The sequence below is a fragment of the Urtica dioica genome, chromosome 8 (assembly GCF_054948205.1).
Source record: "Urtica dioica subsp. dioica isolate 48M chromosome 8, U.dioica_male_clone48M_v1_H2, whole genome shotgun sequence".
In the NCBI taxonomy this organism is placed as follows: domain Eukaryota; kingdom Viridiplantae; phylum Streptophyta; class Magnoliopsida; order Rosales; family Urticaceae; genus Urtica; species Urtica dioica.
Window position 1 is genome coordinate 34,487,608 of NC_142763.1, and position 14,914 is coordinate 34,502,521.

General features: G+C 33.3%; 1 protein-coding gene across 1 annotated transcript; it reads left to right on the plus strand.

Moving 5' to 3' along the window:
* Window positions 1–1,693: 1,693 nt before the first annotated feature.
* On the plus strand, window positions 1,694–6,674 carry LOC149389449 (putative flavin-containing monooxygenase 1). Its single transcript, XM_089624442.1, has 5 exons — window positions 1,694–2,210; window positions 4,315–4,552; window positions 5,017–5,192; window positions 5,271–5,629; window positions 6,213–6,674. Exons 1-5 carry the CDS (start codon window positions 1,767–1,769, stop codon window positions 6,553–6,555), a joined length of 1,560 nt encoding a protein of 519 aa, XP_089480568.1. The 5' UTR covers window positions 1,694–1,766; the 3' UTR covers window positions 6,556–6,674.
* The last annotated feature ends 8,240 nt before the right edge of the window (window positions 6,675–14,914 follow it).

A 14,914-nucleotide genomic window follows, 5' to 3' on the forward strand; every position in this document is an offset into this window, starting at 1 on the left:
TATGGTGAAAAAGAAAGGGATAAAGAGGAAAGGGGAGAGGAAGCCGAGTTCTCAAAAGAAAAAAAGAAAAAAAAAACGGAGGCTTGATGCTATTTATATCCCAAAAATAAAATCCTAATTAAAACAAAGCCATATTTTTTTTTAAGGGACTTGCGCATATAATACAGTTTGTGAACACCGAATATATTGTTTTCCTTTAAACACGTAATTATTCACACGTGTACTGATCACTTCTCTTTTCTTTTTTCTTTTTTTCTTTTTTTTTTTTGTTTCTTTAACAGATTATAAATATCTATATATGTGCACATATTGACCCTATTTATATATATAAAAAAAAAATTGGCTTTCCGTACATACTTATAATATCCTAATAAGATATTTTATTTATTAACTTTATATAAATATCTGTATACATAAAGACAAAGACTGAAGGTAAGTCTCTTACGGTAGACTTTTATACATATATATATATATATATATATATATATATATCAATATATTTTGAGGTTTATATTAATAATACATATAAGTATACATATATATATATATATATATATATATATTAATAAACTCCACATAATTTTCTTTGGATTTAAAAAAACCGAGATAAAAACTAAAAATAAATCTAATGCATTCTACATATCTCAAATTAGTACTTTAAATCTAATGATGAATTTTTTTAATAAATAATAGCTTAGATTTTTTTTTGGGTTTTCACACGAGCAGTATTGATGACACTCTAATTATCACAGTATAACGACAAAGGATGATTAAAAGTGCACCCAGATCAGCAAGTAACCAACATAACCAAACAATCTCGCATGTAGTATGGTTATAGCGTGTGAAATCTCGAAAATTAGATGCGTAAAAAAAAATCAAAGTTGAAAAAAAATAGATATGAAATTTTTTTTTATGAATTGTCAATTAATTATGGTTGCTGATTTAGTATTGTTTTGGGTTTTCTTACTTTTGAATTGTCATTAAATTTTTGTTAATTATCGTGTTTTTTTTTGTTAATTATCGTTAATAAATTACTACGTTTTTAGATTTTTAGTGCAGTAATAGTTTTAATTTTTATTTATTTTAGAAATAATTAATTGTGTGTATTTTATGTTAGGTGTTTCTTAATTGGTGGAATTTTAATTACTTGTCTTTTTTAATTTCTGAAAATAAACAATAAAAGGAATCTAAGTAATAGACTAATAGCTAATTAAGGGTTTTAAAACGTTGGTCAGATTAAAATCTAATGTTTCAAAATGGTTAGTAAGCTAGTCCATATATTTTTGTAACATTAGTAAAAATAAGAGAGTTTATTCACAAATAAACAGATAACTAATGATATGTGACCACAATAAACTGGAGGATATAAGAAAACAACAAATAACTAAGGCTCGGACTGATACTTCCTTATTTATTATATTCAAGACAACTCTATCACTTAACGCATAAGTACAACATAGGAGTAAAACTCCCAGCAAACCGTCCAAAATTATAGTGGCAAGTGGCAACGATCTACAAAATTACATCATCGATAATTTTTTTTTTTTTTTTTTTTTGAGAAACATCATCAATAATTTAATCACAGATAACTTTCGTTGCCACGTGGGACCCACAGCTGAGTCGAGATCCAACTACTTTCAATCACGATACGTCGATACCTATCGACGTGCTCTATATATAGCAATTAATGAAAGATAAGGTGGTCATCAAGTATTGGGGCCAAATTTTGAAACACACCAGAACAGAGATAGTCAACAACATCAACAATGGAAAGCAAGAAAGTGGCGATCATTGGAGCCGGAATAAGTGGGCTTTTGGCCTGCAAATACACACTCTCAAAGGGTCTAAGCCCAGTGGTGTTCGAGGCCCGCGATGGAATCGGCGGAGTGTGGACTCAGACTGTTGAGACCACAAAGCTTCAGACACCGAAACCGGTCTACCAGTTCTCCGACCACCCATGGCCGGAATCTGTGGCCGAGATTTTCCCAAGCCAAGACCAAGTCAACGGCTACATCAAGTCCTACGCGGAGCGTTTCGACTTGGCCAAGCACATCAAGTTCAACTCCAAAGTGCTGAGCGTTGAATACGAAGGAGTGTCTGAGGATGAGATCCTCAAGGCTTGGACTCTCTGGAGCGGCAACGGAGAGGCTTTTGGGTTGAGCCAAGGCAAATGGAAGCTTGTGGTTGATGAAGGCACTACTTTTAATCAGGTAATAATGTTTATTCTCTTTTTTAGGAATATGATAATACATAAATACACTTCTAATCAGGTAATAATGTTTATTCTCTTTTTGAGGAAAATAATACATAAATACTTTATGTTTAAGTGAAATATCGAATTTAATAATTGGTTCTCAAAAATATCAAATTTGTATTTCAATTTTATTAAAATGATAAAATTATATCCTAAAATAGATAACAATGCCACAAATATTTTTTATTGACTTTTTATTAATGTTAACTATGATATAAGAAACTTGACCAGATCCAAAACCATTATCCCAACCCCTAAATTCTCAATTTTAAAATAAAAATAATCTTAAATCGAAATAGACTAATATAACTCGTACTTTTCCCAAAGATGATTTTCTTCCATATTCAAATTGCAATTCCGAGTCCTGAATTTAACATTCGAATCAGTGATTTTGATGATTTTAGACTGTCGATTTTTACCTTTTTTCTGTAGTTGTTCTCCATGATCCAATTATTGTTGTTTCTTTTTTTCTTTTTAAATAAATTATATAGAGCGCCGTATGAATAAGAATAAAATGAGGTTTACATATAAATATTAAAGTCAATATCAATGAACATTCAATAAAATGAATATATGTGATACTATTATCTATTTTAGGATATAAATTCACATTAAAGAGATGCTACAAACTCGATATTTATAAAAACTAAATGTTAAACTCGATATTTTACTAAAACAGATGGTATATATGTGTTATTTTTCCTTCACTTTTTTGTTTGATGTACAAGTGTGACGGAGAAAGTTATTCAGATTCAGGTTGAATTCTATGTCTGTTTATTTTTTTTTTAATGAAACAAATAATTAAATACTAAACAGGATTTTAAACATATATTATTTTAGAAATGTTGTACTTTTATAGCTTTTTTCTTGAGTAATTTTGCCCCGCCATGCCTGAACATGTCCAAGGCCCGATAAACGAAAATTTAAGTAGGAGGCAGATATGTTACATAATTGATTTTCTAACTTAAGCACTTAATTCTTTTAGTAATATTAAAAAATAGCCCGACTTAGATCGAAGCACCATGTCAATAACCATACTATGGATCGACATTTTTTTTGGGCAATTAAGTGAATAGATCAGTAGTTTATTTTTATTTTAAAATAGTCCACATTTCATTTTATTTAAAAAATAGTCCACCAGTGTTCAGTAAATTAAATTAAACTAAAAAATTATTTTAATTAACTATTTAGTTAATTAATTAATTTATTGCGGGTTAATGAGCTATTTTTTTAATAAAATAAAAATTGGACTAAAATATTAAAAAAAATTTAGTGGAATGACTAATTGCAACATTTTTTTTTCCTCTTATATTTTTAAATTAGAATTTTTTTTTTCCCGCCTGCTCAAAGCGGCCTTAGTAAGTGCAAGGCGGGGTCGGGATAAAAAGAATAAAAAAGCAAACCAAATTGGAACCCAACCCGGTTACAACGTACTCGTAGGGCCGAATAGGTGGCTCCCACACTATAGTCAAACCAATTTTTACCACCACCTTAGACAAAGTAGAAATATAGAATTCAAAACAAAAACTAGAAAATACAATAATTTCACTCTAAATTGTCTATAAGATTATAAATAACAAGTACTGTAAAATATTTTAAACTGTAATATCTGGGGATTATAGTAAAATTATGACCATTTGTAACTTTTTTGACCAAAATTAATTAAAACTTTTTTTTTACCTAAATCAATTAATTATTTCAAATTCCAAAACTATGACACTATTTATTGACAAATTTGTCAAAAATTATTGTGTTTATTGACAAACATGTTAATCAATCTGTACATATTGATAAACTTGGGCATACTTTTGGTATTTCAAGTAATTAATAATTTTGGTATAAAGAAAAAGTGTTAAATGATTATAAATTTGGTAAAATCCCAAAAATCCAAGCCGATTAAGAGATTTACACATTTTACTAGTGACATTTACAATGAATTTATATACATATATATATATATATATATATATGTATGTATGTATATATATTGAGCTAAATTTAAGAGCACAGATCTAGCCTTGTGTCACAATCATGTTGCTGATTATGATTACAAAGTGCAGGTTTATATGGTGGACTTTGTGATCCTTTGCATCGGAAGATTTAGCGACGTGCCAAACATTCCGGAATTCCCTCAAAACAAAGGACCTCAAGCATTTCGTGGGGAAGTTATCCATTCGAAGGACTACGCTGCAATGGACTACAAAAGTGCCGCCAAATTTGTGAGAGGTAAGAAAGTCGCCGTCGTAGGCTTCCAAAAGTCGGCCCTTGACATCGCCATGGAATGCTCAACTGCCAATGGTATGAATCTTGAATTACTATTACCGAGCTATAATATTGTAAAGCCTAGACAGAAAATATGAATATTGAGTTAATGAATTATTAATTTAAAAAAATAAGAAAAATATTGAGATTTGCTTTTTTTCTTAGGATTTTGTATATTCACTGAGTACCAAATTTTATTTCCTCTGTCAGTGTTTTTTTGCTGCAAGATTATACAATTAAGTAAAAATCAATGATGGTTTTTGTGCCATGTAAGTTTTACTTATACTACTAAATTTTCGAATAGAGTTTCTCGTTTGTTTTAATAAAACGATTAACGAAACAATTAAACAAGAAATTAGTTATGTGTTCGAAGCACCCAAATTGAAATGCATAAGAGCTTTTCAGTTTTTATTTTCCCATTGATTCTCAAGTTCTTTGTTACAACTTACAATAAATAGATGGGAGTCCAAAAATTAAAAGTGCTTGACATGGATTTGCAGGGGTAGAAAATCCTTGCACTGTGATATACAAAACCGAGCATTGGAACGTCCCGGATTACTTCCCATGGGGTTTCCCTCTTGCTAAGTTATACCTTAACCGTTTCTCCGAACTACTTGTTCACAAGCCCGGCGAAAATCTGTTGCATAGCCTATTGGCAACAGTACTTACACCTTTGGTAAACTTTTTTTTTTTCTCATCTAATCAAGTATCATAATTATTTCTAAATTTTGCACAATTCTTTTATAAACGACAGAGATGGGCAATCTCTAAATTTGTGGAGAGTGACATAAAACACAAGCTTCCGCTGAAAAAATACGGAATGGTGCCGAAACACAGCTTCCATCAGGAGATCAATTCTTGTTTGATATCGACGGTGCCTGGGAAGTTCTACGACAAAGTCGAAGAAGGAAGCATTGTTCTAAAGAAGGCTCCGAGTTTCGGATTCTGTGAAGAAGGCATTGTGGTCAACGGAGAAGCAACGCCCATGAAGACTGATTTGGTGATTTTGGCAACCGGGTTTAGAGGTGACAAGAAGCTCAAAGACATGTTTGTGTCGACCACTTTTAAAGACTACATTGTTGGAGACCCAAAGCAAGCAGTGCCCCTTTACAGGTAATTTAGACTCTTACTATTAAAAGAAATTATAGAAAAAGAGGTATTTGAAGTATTTCTTAATTTCATTTTGGTCGTACCTGTATGTTTTGTAGCATTTTAATGATTTTAAAAAAAAATTATTTTCTTAAAGTTCAACACCTAATCAACTAAAATTCTTTTCATAAATCCTTTTACGTGCTGCATCAGGGTCAAAATATGATATTTTATTTCATAAAATTATAAATATATAGTTTATAAACATATTTTTACGTTAATAAAGGGTATAGTTTGATAAAAATTACTGATAAAAATTAAAAAAAGGACCAAATTGCTAGAAAATCAATAAGTTAGGGATACAAATGCAACAAAAAAATAAGCTACGGACCAAAATGTATAAAACAAATTGAGGGAGGGCTTAAACCCCCCTGTTGGGCATTAATTAGGCACTACTTGCAATAAAAATCCTTCTAACCAAAGCTAGCTTTGTTTTGTACCTAGTTTTTAGGTTATAAGAACATGATTGATGTCAATTGTCTATATGTATATAACAAATATGTGATGTTCTATTTGGTCATGTATTTGTTTTTTTAATTATCTATAGAGAATGTGTTCATCCCCGAATCCCGCAATTAGCGGTGATTGGATTCTCGGAGAGCGTCTCAAACTTGTTCACTTCGGAGATGAGGTGTCGGTGGCTGGCAGAGCTTTTGGCGGGAACTTTCAAACTGCCGAGCATCAAAGCGATGGAGAAAGATGCGGAGATATGGGACGAGTACATGAAGCGCTACTCTGGGGTGTACTACAGGAGATCGTGCATAGGCGCTCTACACGTTTGGTACAATGACCAATTGTGCAAAGACATGGGATGGAATCCAAAGAGGAAGAAGAGCTTTCTTTCCGAGTTGTTTGAGCCTTATGGCCCAACTGACTATGTTTCCCCTTAATTAATTAAACTTGCTTACACTTATTATGTTCTTTTTTAATAATTTAATTTTTACATCATATATCATATCAACAATTATATTGAACAATTAAGCACAATTACAAGATTTAATCTTCAAACGTCAATATTTGCATTTCTTATGTATTGAACTCTTGTCCTCTCACATAAGCTACCTCATAAGTAGGAGATCTTATCACTCAAACTAAGTTTTTGGGTGTGCTTTTACTTATTATGTCTTCCATCATTTTTTTACAAGATTATCATTGAACTTTGCAATAAACAAACACATTTTTTTTAATATGAAATGTGGTATGGAAAAGTCATCCGTCGATCTAATTAAATCTTGCTATTGATTGTAACCAAAATTTGATTACGCCGTAAAGAATAAAAAATTTCTCAATGGTCAATTTTATCAACAAAAAGAATTTACAGTAATTGAAACCAAAATATTACAAATAAGGCCCTTGCTTTTTTAACTCATACATAGGCTATCTTTCTTTCTAAAAACTCCTTTTGCTCGAAACAAATTGATGGAAAAATATTAGTTGGCACATACTTATGGCTATCTAGTGTCTTTCCTAGAATTTAAAATGGATAAATGAGAAATAACACCTTTCGGGTATGATCTGATAATTATGGTGTGGAATAATGTTATTTATAGGAAAATGATATATATATATATATATATATGTATATATATATATATACATATACATATATGAACTAATCATATTTCTAGCTCCTTTAAATATTCTAGCCAAAATTTCATTTTATTAAAAAAAAAAAATTAGTTCATCAAACCCGCAATAAATTAATTAACTAAAGAGTAAGTTTAATTTACTATGGACATGGACCACATGGTGATATATTTTATTAGTAAATTATATAATCTTGGTCAATAGTGACAGATGCGCTTGCACCGCTAATATATCATATAATCATGATCAATAATGTCACTTCTACAAAAAAAAAATGAGAGGGTGGACTAATATTGGAAAAAACAGGTTGGTATCAGACACGAACAATCACTTTGATACCACTTGTTGGTGATTGTTCACCTCATCGTAACCATGCAGAATAAATTAATTACTCTACTTAGCTAATTAATTAAGGTTATTTAACAAGATCTAGATTTATTTAATTAATATCAAACCATGAGAGCAATTATCAAACAACCGAATTAAATAGACGAGTTATTAGAAAACTTACGGGTTTCTCCTTAAGCTTTTGAATCTGGTTCTCCCTCTTCTTCTCGTCTCCCTTTCCATCTTTGAGCTCCGGGATATCTTAGAATTTCTTAGATCTCCTTGGATGAAACTGTAGTCTTCCGAAACATAATCTTCGGACGAACAAGAATATAGTGTGGGCACACTATATTAATCTCACAAGATCTGATTATGGAGTTTTATATCTACACTTATTTTTCTAAGAATGAAAACACAAAATTCCGAGGGAGAGGGAGAGAGAAGAAAATTCGTCCACATCTATGATGTTGGGCGAATTTTGCTTCTTCTGTTGTGTGTATTGTGTTCTCCTTGACCCCTATTTATAGTAGTAGAAATGAGATATTCTAGGAAGCTCCTAGAGATATTTTATTCTCCTTTATTCTTCTTATTTTGTAGTTAAGCATGAACCGTTGGATCTTGACTACGAATCCTACATTTTCTCTCATCCATCAGATCAGAATCTAGGATATTATATTTCTTTATTTTTCTCTTATATTTAAGGAATCTAGATATATGTGAATTATGAGGACAATATCTTATATTCTTATTTAATGGAGAGAATATATCTACCATTATTATTCTCATAGATATTAGCAAATTAATTAAGAGAGAAAATAAATGACAATATCTTATTTCCTTATTTAACGGAGAGATAATATCTCAACCATTATTATTCTCTCTCTTATTTAATTAGCTACCTGATTTTTTTTCACAAATCTAGCAACTAATAAAGAGAGAATAATGGGTAATTAATACCCATAGTAGGCGCCTAACTTCATGGTCATGGGCCAACGAATTTTGAATTTTACAGTGTCCATAAAGCCCAACTTAAAGTTTTATTAATTATTTACTTGATCTACCAATAAATAATTAATTTCACAATAAATATTTAATTCGGCAAATAAACAAGTTTCCGAATGAATGATGCTAAACATTTCACAGCTGTGAGATTGTAATAATAATAATAAATAATCTTTATCTTTATTATTACTAGAGAATTCTTGTTCGTCTTAGTCAAAGTCGAATCGGAGACTATGAACCAAGTAACAGAAGCTCCTACAAATTCAATTAAAAGATGAAATAGTCATTTTCTTTTCAATCAATTCGTTCAATCTTGTTCAGTATTCCACAGAGTAATCCAAGACCGCACATTCCTTATTAATAGATTATATTTACTCATCGTGACGAGTGTCCACTGATCTAGTCAGTTCGTGATCAATATCCTCCAGGTTCACCCCGTATCGAGTAAGGCCAATTATTCCATTATACATTTTCTCAATACATATATGTCCTAAGCACCATTGCTTCCCCAGCAAAATATTCTTCCGTACGTTACTTACTATGAAAGTGTTAGCAATCTATCGGTTCTCGAATCAACCCTTAGGTGAGTGAACATTGACCTTCTTTCAGAAATGCTGGATTTCATATCTGTCAACCACTTTCTTCTCAGATCACATTCCGGATTCCCAAGACATAAGTATCCCAGCATCTCAATAGCCTTTAACGAATGAGTCAAAGAACCCGGTGATATGACCTAGAAGTCCACGATCACTTCAGGATGTAGATCAAGTTTCATTGTGACCATCATAGCGACCATGGCTAGTGTGTCGTAATGGTACTTAAACGACACATCAACAACCGAAGTCTGTCCAGAATCGTATACTTACCACAAGTGCAGAATGCTCCCACAAAGTGATCAACTTTCATTTGTGTTCCACGTATCTAATTTTAGATACAGCTATACAGGCATGTATCAATCATCTATTTTTAGCTCACCGTCCGAACTCAGATGCTCGGCATGTGATTCAGCTTAATGCGGAGGCTATGGATGATAGTTGTTATTGATTCTGATTTAGAAAACAACCCACTAATCATATGATGCTAATAAAGTAAACTTCTTATCCAATTCAGTAATTATTCATGTTCATTTATTATCTTCAGTGAACAATATTTCTAATAGCTACTAGTCTAATTGCCACTATATATTGAGTTTAAGTAAAATGCTACGTGTTGTCGGTCATTTTTGAAAAACTGGAAGCATTAAATTCGTCGCCACTTACGAAAAATTCAGCATAAAGAGAGCCCAATGGGCATGGTCACAAAAATCCCATCAAAGCCTAGAGAAGTCAAAAGCCCATCAAAAACAGACCCAAGCCGAGCTCACGCTCACACGCGCCATGCGAAGCGAAGGGTGCGACGCGCCACATCATGTGGGCGCAAGAAGCTTGCTTGGATTTCCCATTCTACAGTCCAAACTTCTTCATAATATTCTTAGCATACTTGCTATGTGAGAGAAAAATGTGTTGGTGATTATTGCACCTTGATAACCATATTAAGTGTGAAAAAAAATTAATTACACTAACAAGAGCTAATTAATATTATGGTTATCTAACAAGATCTAGATTTACTTATTAATAATTCATGAAAGCAATGTGAAGCAACTAATAAGAGCAAGGTTCAGAGATTCAGTAATACTTACGTGATTCGGATCAGCTATTGAATCTTCAAGCTTTGACTCCTCTGTCTTCAGTCTTAAAAGACTATCTTCAAGCTTTAGCTCATTCTTCAAGCTTTAGCTCCTCGATGGTCTTGAACTCGTCAGTGATGAAACCGTAATTTTTTGAAATGTAATCTCCGAGACGAATAAGAAAGATGAGTGGGCACAATCTTTATCTCACTACAATCTACAACGAGGTGTTTAGATCGCACCGTACGTGTTTATAGGATTGGAATCACAGACTTCCAAGAGGGGGAGAGGGAGAATCGGCCGAGAGAGAGAGAGAGTCTTCTCTTGGTCAAAATTTCTAATGCACAGAAGTGTATTTCTTGCCTTCTCATTAACCTCTATTTATAGTAGTGGAAATGATATATTCTTGGTAGTTTCCAAAATATATTATTTCATTTTATTGTGTCCACATTAGTGAATCAAAGCTTGGTCTTTGGATCTCATCTCATGAATCATACTTTCTCTCTTAGTCATCAGATCAATATCTATGAAATTTTATTTCTTGTTTAAATAGAGAATATTTATTAATGAGATAATAAATGAAATATCTTATTTTCTTTTTAATATTATTCTCTCTTAATATTCATGAGAGAGAATAAAAGACAATATCTTATTTCCTTTTAAATATTATTCTCTCCTAATATTCATGAGAGAGAATAAATGACAATATCTGATTTCCTTTTAAATATTATTCTCTCTAAATATTCATGAGAGAGAATAAATGACAATATCTTATTTCCTTTTAAAGATTTTTCTCTCTCCTTTATTTAAACAAATAAAGAGAAAATATTGGTAAGTACCAATAATAGCGTGGACGAATTTGCACACGGCCAAGGAGGAATTTGCGTAAATCTTGTGCCGGGATCCTCAAAAATTCGTGCATCTCAATATGTGTCAGGCCCAATTGCTTAAAACCCAATTAATTATTTATTTACTTTGTCCAACAATAAACAAATAAGTAATTGTTTAATTATTTATTTGATCAAACAATAAATAATTAATACTACCATAAATAATTATTTAATTATGCAAATACCCAATTTCAGAATTGATGTTGTCAATCACAATTATAGCTAGTGAGATTATAATAATGAAAATATTATTATTCGAAAGCTCTTATCCGCATTTATCAGAGCCGAATCGGGGACCATGGACCTAGTATTAGAAGCTTAACAAATCCGATGAAAAGACGAAAAAGTCATTTCTCTTTTCTACATCGATTTGTCTAATCTTGGTCAGACTCCACCTTGCAAGCCAAGACTGAATCCTCCTTGGTACTAGAATTATATTTATTCATCGTGACAAGTGTCCACTAATATAGTCAGTTCGTGATCAAGATCCTCTAGGTTTAACCCGTGTCGAGAAAAGTCAATTATTCCGTTATACTTTTCTTGACACCTATAAACCTTAAGCATTGTTGCTTCCCCAGCGAAAGATTTTTCCGAACATACAAACTTTGGAAGTGTGCGCAATCTATCGGTTCTGGAATCAACCCTTAGGTGAGAGAATATTTATCTTTTTTCAAGATGGCTGGATTCCATATCTGTAAATCACTTCCCACTCGAACCATGTTCCGCAATGCTCCCAAGACTACATAAGCTGTAATTATCATGATAGTGGCCTTTTAGCGAATGAGTCAGAGAGTGCGGTTACATAATCTAGTTTTCATGATCACTTCAGGATTTAGATCAAGTCTCACTCTGACCATCATTTGTGATCTTGGTTAGTTTATCGTAACGGTCCTTAAACGACACATCTACAAGCAAGATCTGTCTGGGTCGTACACTTATCACAAGTGTAGAATGCTCTCACTAAGTGATCAACCTTCACTTGTGTTCCACATATATGATTTCGGATTCAGCTATCCAGGCATGAACCAATCATCGACCAGTTTTAGTTCACCGCCCGAGCTCAGATACCGTGCATGTGACTCAATTCGATACGGAGAGTATGAGTTGATGAATGTTTGATAAATCTTAATATATAAGAAATAACGTTTTCGATTCGAATAACTATAAATGTCAAAACTTTAATTTATTAATATTATAGCGAGAATTTACAAAAGCAATATCTCGTGGGCAAGAATTCCTAACAAGATGCCTTCTTCCATCTGTTTGATTTGGAATCCCAGAATCCCAAGAAGGAGGAGAGTTCTCCCACTATGCTTATCTCAAACTCAGATTGCATTTGTTGCACAAACTGCTCTACCATCACATGTGACATGCTATCAAACACTATATCATCCACATAAATCTGAGTAATCATCATATTAGTTCCTGATTTTTTGATGAACAGAGTTTTATTTGACACTGTTCAAGTATAGCCATTCCGAGTGAGGTAATCAGCAAGACAATCATAGCACGCACGATAAGCTTCTTTTAACCCATATAGAACCTTGTACAGTTTGTAAACATGATTTGGATATCGTGGATCAACAAACCCATTAAGTTGTTCCACATATACTTCTTCATTGATGAAGCCATTCAGGAAGGCACTTTTGACATCCATATAGAGAAGTTTGGACTTCGTCAGGCAAGAGATTCCTGTCAGCAGACGAATGGCTTCTAGTCTGGCAACAAGAGCAAAGGTTTCTTCATAGCCAATTCCTTCGACTTGAGTGTAACATTGAGCTACTAGTCTGACCTTGTTCCGAATGACATGACCAAGCTAATCTAACCTGTTCTTGTAGATCCATTGCGTGCCAATGATATTCACTGATTCTGGCCTAGGGACTAGCTTCCACACCTCATTTCTCCCAAATTGTACTACCTGCATAACAGTCACTTCATAACTCATCACCAAGGGCCTCGGTAACATTTTTTTGGTTTGTTCTTGGATGTGAAGTACACATCTCCGATCATCTCCAAGTAATTTACCGAACCTTTTCTCTAAGTGGTGACACCTTCATTGAGTTCTCTAATAATAAAGTCTGAAGGGTGGTTTTTCTTTGTCCTGCTAGAGGGTTTCTTAACAGGAGCATATGCATCGTTTTCTTCTTCATTCGAGTCTGAATCTTCAGCATTGTTGTTAATGATGTTAGAGACATCATGCGAGACACCATTATGGAAGGGGACTCGAAGCAATAACCCCATCATCTTCAACTCTGATCGAAATACCTCGTTCTTCATCATCAATGATCACATTAATAGACTCCGGTGCGCTTTTTTAAGACACTAAAAGCCGATTGTTGGTATAATATCCTAGAAAGATGCCTCCATCACTCTTAGATTTAGGTGACCAAGCCTTATGTGTCATAATTCAAAGACATCTTCTCTGCTTACTAGAGTATCAGTAGAATAATAGATGAAGGAGCGTTTCATTGGTAGCAACTATCATGAGATTTGATTCCCTTCATGAAAATGGAGTCATCCTTGCACACAACTAAACAATCATCCTTGGTGAAAGTCACAATTATGTCTTGATCGCATAGCTGATTTATGCTGATTAGATTTTCCTTAGAACTAATGACTAGAAGGATATTATCAAGACCTGGCAGACCAAAGACATTTAGTTTTCCCTTGCCAACTACTGTTCTTGTTGTTCCACCACTGAACGTGACATGTCTTTTGCACATGACTTCACATTGTTCATGTAGGTCACTTCATCAGTCATATGGTGAGAAAAAACACTTTCAAAGTATCAGTCCTCTCTAGCAGTAGCTTTTAGAGAAGTATAAGCCATTATTGCTCTATGATTGGTCTTGACTCTTCACTCCCTATTAACCACCGTGTGAGGGTTATTGATGGTCTTCTGCTTCATCTCAATCTTCACACGAGGAAACCTACTTTGAGTAAAGGAGTTAGGTTGTCTAAGTCTAGCCCGTTGAGGCTTCCTTTCCAAGTACCTGTCGTTGAACGAGTAGCAAAAACTACGAATATGGCCATATCTTCCACAGTAGTGACATCTCCAATCCCTTCTAGAATAGTTCAGAGAGTTAGTAATCCTTGATGTTCTCTGATATGGTGGAGACAATAAGAGAGACATCTGATCATTAGTTTTTTATGGAGACACAAACATTATTTTCTAGGAAGAGCTAGAAGATGAATGATACCCAAGACCTCTGTGACTTGAGGAAGCTTGTCCCATCTTCATGATATCATTTAGATTGGATATTCCTGAATTTAGCATCTGGACAGACTTAGTCATGGAAGTAAGATCACATGAGAGTTTCACTATTTGCTTCTTCAAATCAGTATTCACTTCCAAGAGATTTGACTTTTCAGTGAAGAGGGACTCAATCCTTTCTTTTTAGAGAATTGGTAGAGTCTTTCTTAATTCAGCATTAATCTCCAACAATCTAGCCTTACTAGCCTCAAGATCTTCAATTCTTTTCATATGCTTCAAAAAGAGGTTTGATTCATATGCCCCTTTCACAAAAAGTTTCTTGTAGGCTTCAAGGAGAACCTCATCACTCATATCCTCATCATCAGGGAGAGCTAAGTGAGAGACACTAGAACCTGAGAGACATCGGATATGGCATTCTTTCCCTCGGAGAAGGAATCAAGGGATTCTAAAATCTTAGAGGTAAAGGCAACAAAGTTGTTTCCACCATTATCTTCTTCTCCACTGTCAGAATCATTCTCCTTGTCACTGAGTGTAGAGTTGAAGTTCTTTTATTGCCTCTTTTG

Coding starts and splice junctions, on each gene's coding strand:
- LOC149389449 (XM_089624442.1), top strand. CDS start 1,767: ATGGAAAGCAAGAAAGTGGCGATCATTGGAGCCGGAATAAGTGGGCTT. Junction 2,211..4,314: donor AAGGCACTACTTTTAATCAG/GTAATAATGTTT, acceptor TACAAAGTGCAG/GTTTATATGGTGGACTTTGT. Junction 5,630..6,212: donor CAAGCAGTGCCCCTTTACAG/GTAATTTAGACT, acceptor AATTATCTATAG/AGAATGTGTTCATCCCCGAA.